The following is a 4,400-nucleotide window of genomic DNA, read 5'->3' as shown; positions in this document are numbered from 1 at the left end:
TTCAGAAGTTTTCCATTGATTTTCCATTGGCGTTTTTGGGGATTTTTTTTTTAACTCCCCAAACATTCCCCAAAGATGACAAAAACAGGAGTTTTTACATCACACCGCAAGCACAACACCTCAGTGTGAAAACATACATAGATAAACATTCACATACACAGGAAAGCAGTTTTCTTGAGCTTTTCAGGCACTTTGTTTAATGCAAAAAAACGCTTGAAAAACTCCTCAGCGTGAAAGCAGCCTTATTACTTCTCCAACTCCTCACTCTGGTAGGCTTCCTCTGTGTGCCAGGGCTTGTAAAATTTGCTTTGACTTTAGGAGCCAGCTAAAAAAGTTAGGCGCCAGTTTTTTTTTTTCGTGCCGTAGGTTGCCAGTGCCCAGGGTAAGGCAACTTTTGGTGCCAGGATGCCAGGAGCCAGGATGCAATTTCTAGTGACCATGGCGATATGGCGCCTGGGATTTGTCGAGCCATGCTCCTGGCTCAAGAAGAAAGCAGCACAGCACCAACACCCCTGCATTGTAAATGAGGATGGCAAGGACTCGCTCAAAAGCCAGATCGAGGAGTTACTCCTCATTCCCTAGAGATAACAAGCATTTAAACTTTCAGGAGTGTGTGTGTGTGTGTGTGTGTGGGGGGGGGGGGTCTGCCACTGTAAACGGAGATTATTTGTAATTCTTGAAGTTGGGCTTTAACATTAAGACAATTTAATTCATTGGCAGCCAGTTATCCTCACCTGAAGATCAATGTATCCATCATCAGTATCAGATAGCTTAGAGTACTTCACTTTGCTGTTCGGAAGAGCAGCAGCATTATTCCGTGAGGGCATCATAGCACGTGAGGATTGCTACATACAGATGAAAACCTGAATCCTAAAAAGCAAAAATAGACAACACGCCAAATGTTAATGGCTTACTCTCCTGTATACACATCTAGAATAGGTATAAGACTTTGAAATGAAACTATAGATCACTATGTTGACTGCAGGATCCTGAACCAATTCTACAGTGCAGCCCAGCCAGTTACGCAAAAGACACTGGGACTACTTACCATAAATAACTGACCTGTATGGGGACTGCAGGATCCTGTATAAACTTCACTCTCTTTGTGATAGCATTTACTAAGACTGAAACAGCTTTGTATAGCAGCCAATCAGCTCCTAGGTTTCATTTTCAAAGCTTATGTTAAAGGGGAACTAAACCTCCTCTCCTTTTCAGCCAAAGAAGCTGCCATCTTAGACTCTGTTTGATCTTCAACTGCCATGGTGCTGCACATGTGATCAGCTATGACTCCAGCCATCTGATGGTTTGACAGTTTGGCTGAGAGTACAAACAATCGTGACAGCATTCCCAGCATGTCAGGAATGTAACTGTTTGGATTTTATTTAGATCTGATGGGTTTAGATCTACTTGAACAAGCTGAAGCTAGAAGCTGACTGGTTACTAAGCACAGCTGCTCCAGTTTTAGTAAAGTCTCCTGTATGCTTTGTATACCAAACATACCCGCCAGCATCTACCTGCCCTCGCTGTAATGGAGCAACCATAGGCATTTGATGGCTGCTTTAGATCACCATTATAATGACAACACAGGCTGCTTCTGTTCATGTTAACAAGGCATTAAGAAAGGGAATTCTGCACAGGAGCCTCCACCCCCCATAGAGATCACTTATCTCCACACATTGATAAGTGACACAGTGTCTCCTGGTAAGTGACCCCGGTGCATTCTTAGGAGATCTGCCTCCCCAACAACAAATATCACACAGCACACTGTCACTCCAGCCCCGAGACAAAGACGTAATCCGAGCCAGGCCGCTGAGCTCGGGCCACACAGAATCACTCCATGTACCTGATGGACGTGTGCATACTACATACATCAACTTCCGCGTTTGGGCTCCACTAACAGGAACTGACGCGCCTCCTCAGAACGGCAAGCGACTTACAAGCGCCGCCCCACGAGAACGACAAAACGTAAAGGAGGAAAGAGGCGGAGCTGTACTGCTGCAGTGAGAGCCTCTTCACTGTGATAGGCTGAGGGGGAGGCTGGGTATATGGGGAATATGGCGGGAAGAGCGCGTCATAGGAAGTGTGAGAGAAATGAAAACTGCCGTGTATGATCCATGTGTGTTCCTGAGTCCCGGCTAGGGTTGCCACCTCATCTCTTTAAAACCCGAACACACATGAATTACACAGGTTCTGTGGCTGGTTAAGGTGATAATTCAACTCAGTGCCTTATCTGCATTCAATTAGCACCAGAACCTGTGTAATTCATAAGTGTTCAGGTTTAACCACTCGCTTACCGGGCACTTATACCCCCTTCCTGCCCGGGGTCATTTTCAATGCTGTCGCACTTTGACAATTGCGCAGTCATGGAACATTGTACCTATATTACATTTTTATCATTTTTTTCACACAAGTAGAGCTTTCTTTTGGTTGTATTTAACCATTTGATGCCCAGCCTATGGCCAAATGGTGTCCGCAAAAGTGCATTACCTTTCCGGGAGGACGCCATATGGCGTCCTCCAGCACATGCGCAGTTCGCTCGCTTGCAGAGGTACGATCTGTCACCGGCCGTGTACCTCAGACATGGCCGATGACAGGTCTGAGTATCGGCCCCGTTGCCGGTACCATGTGACCTGCTGTGACTAATCACAGCAGGTCACATGACAGTTGTATACAATGGATGGCTTCATTCATGCCATCCATTGTATACTACTGCCTAAATGTGAAGGGTCACAGCTAATCACATGCACATGTCATGTGATTAGCTGTGGCCAAATCACAGCTAAGCACAAAAAAACCCTGAATGAATCGATGTCATTCAGGTAAATGCTTGCTTATAGCAAAGTAATTCTTTGTTATAAGCAAATTGTGTAAAAAAAAAAAAATACTGATCACTTCCCCAAAGTAGTACAATGTTACTATGGTAACATTGTACTACTTTGGACATAGTGAAATATGAAAAAAAAATCCTTAAAAAAAGAAAAAAAATTTAAAATAAAAAAAAATATGTATATATATTTTTTTTCACACTGTCACCAGTCAGTGTCCCTGATCACCGCCATGCCAGTTATATGATGACGCTGTACTGCACTGGTGACAATATGTAAAAAAAAAATAGTGAAACTAATTTTTTTTAATTTGTTCATTTTCAATTATGACAAAACAAATACAACTTCAAAAAACTCGCCATGCCTCTTATGAAATACGTCGGACTGTCTACTTTGCAAAAAAGGGGTCATTTGGGGGATATCTGTACTGTTCTGACATTCTTGGACCTCAAGAAATTAGATTGGCTGTCAGTACTTCAGGATTGATCAATATTCAGATCTATACCATAGTTTGTGAACTCTATAACTTTCCTACAAACTAATACATCCTAATTTGGGTTATTTTCACCAAAGACATGTAGTAGAATACATCTTGGCCTAAATTTATGAAGAACAATTATTTATTTGCAAACTTTTATAACAGAAACAAAGAAAAACGTGTTTTTTTTTCAAAATGTTCGGACTTTTTTGTTAATTTAGCAAAAAATAAAAACCCCAGCGGTGATTAAATACCACCAAAAGAAAGCTCTAGTTGTGTGAAGAAAATGATAAAAGTTTAGTTTGGGTACAATGTTGTATGACCGCGCAATTGTCATTCAAAGTGTGTGAGCGCTGAAATCTGAAAAATGGCCTGGGCAGGAAGGTGTAAAATTGCCCAGTATTGAATTGGTTAATCACCACTGAGTGTTCTATTTTTTGCGCTATAAACACAAAGCAAAAAATTTGAAAAAAAAGTTTTTCTTTATTTCTATTTTAATATTTTGCAAACGTAGTTTTTCTCCTTCACTGATGTGCGTTGATGAGGCTGCACTGATAGGTAGCACTGATGGGCAGTGATAGGCAGCACTGATGGGTGGCACTAACTGACGGCACTGATGGGCAGCACTGATAGGCACAGGTGGGCAGCACTGCTGTGCACTGATCATCAGTGCCCCAATGATCAATGCCGATCCCTTCACTGACAATTGCTGGTTCTCGGCAGTATGTTCCTCACACTGTGACAGCGTGAGCAAAGTGCAGCCGATAACTGGCAACTGCATTTACCTGGTGATCTGCTGTGTCCGCTGTGATTGGCCTTTTACCATATCGCGTGATCAGTTGTGTCCGTAGGACACAGCGATCAGCAGTGGCATGCCACTGGGTGTAGCAATCATGCACACAGAGATGGATGCGAACCTCCATTTTGGCAAAGGCCTCAATTTTCTATCATTTTCTACTCCCAAATCAGTTTTCCTCATCCCCCCTCCCTCTCTGTTGAGTGACCTGTGGTCTGCTTGATGCAGAGTTCAACAGGCAATAGGCCCCAGTGGGAGAGCTCCATGGCTATAAAACTCCAGCCGAGCTGGTGCCTAGATG

At 43.1% G+C, this 4,400-nt stretch overlaps 1 protein-coding gene across 1 annotated transcript in view; it reads right to left on the bottom strand.

Annotated features, from left to right (window-relative positions):
• The window catches only part of LOC149434773 (transmembrane protein 230), a 12,125-nt gene extending 10,175 nt beyond the window's left edge, over positions 1-1,950 (bottom strand). Inside the window, exons 1-2 of the mRNA XM_089663407.1 lie at positions 1,844-1,950; positions 735-870 (exon numbers count right to left, since the gene is read on the bottom strand). Of these exons, the coding sequence (XP_089519533.1) occupies positions 735-830 (96 nt within the window). The 5' untranslated portion in view covers positions 831-870; positions 1,844-1,950. The remainder of the gene's footprint in view (positions 1-734; positions 871-1,843) is intronic.
• Between the last annotated feature and the right edge of the window lie 2,450 nt (positions 1,951-4,400).

Source organism: Staurois parvus, unplaced genomic scaffold (genome assembly GCF_062004578.1).
Source record: "Staurois parvus isolate SC_StPar_1 unplaced genomic scaffold, SC_StPar_1.0 ptg001680l, whole genome shotgun sequence".
Lineage (NCBI taxonomy): Eukaryota > Metazoa > Chordata > Amphibia > Anura > Ranidae > Staurois > Staurois parvus.
Note: the sequence above shows the minus strand (reverse complement) of the source record. Positions and strands in the feature narration are given on the sequence as shown.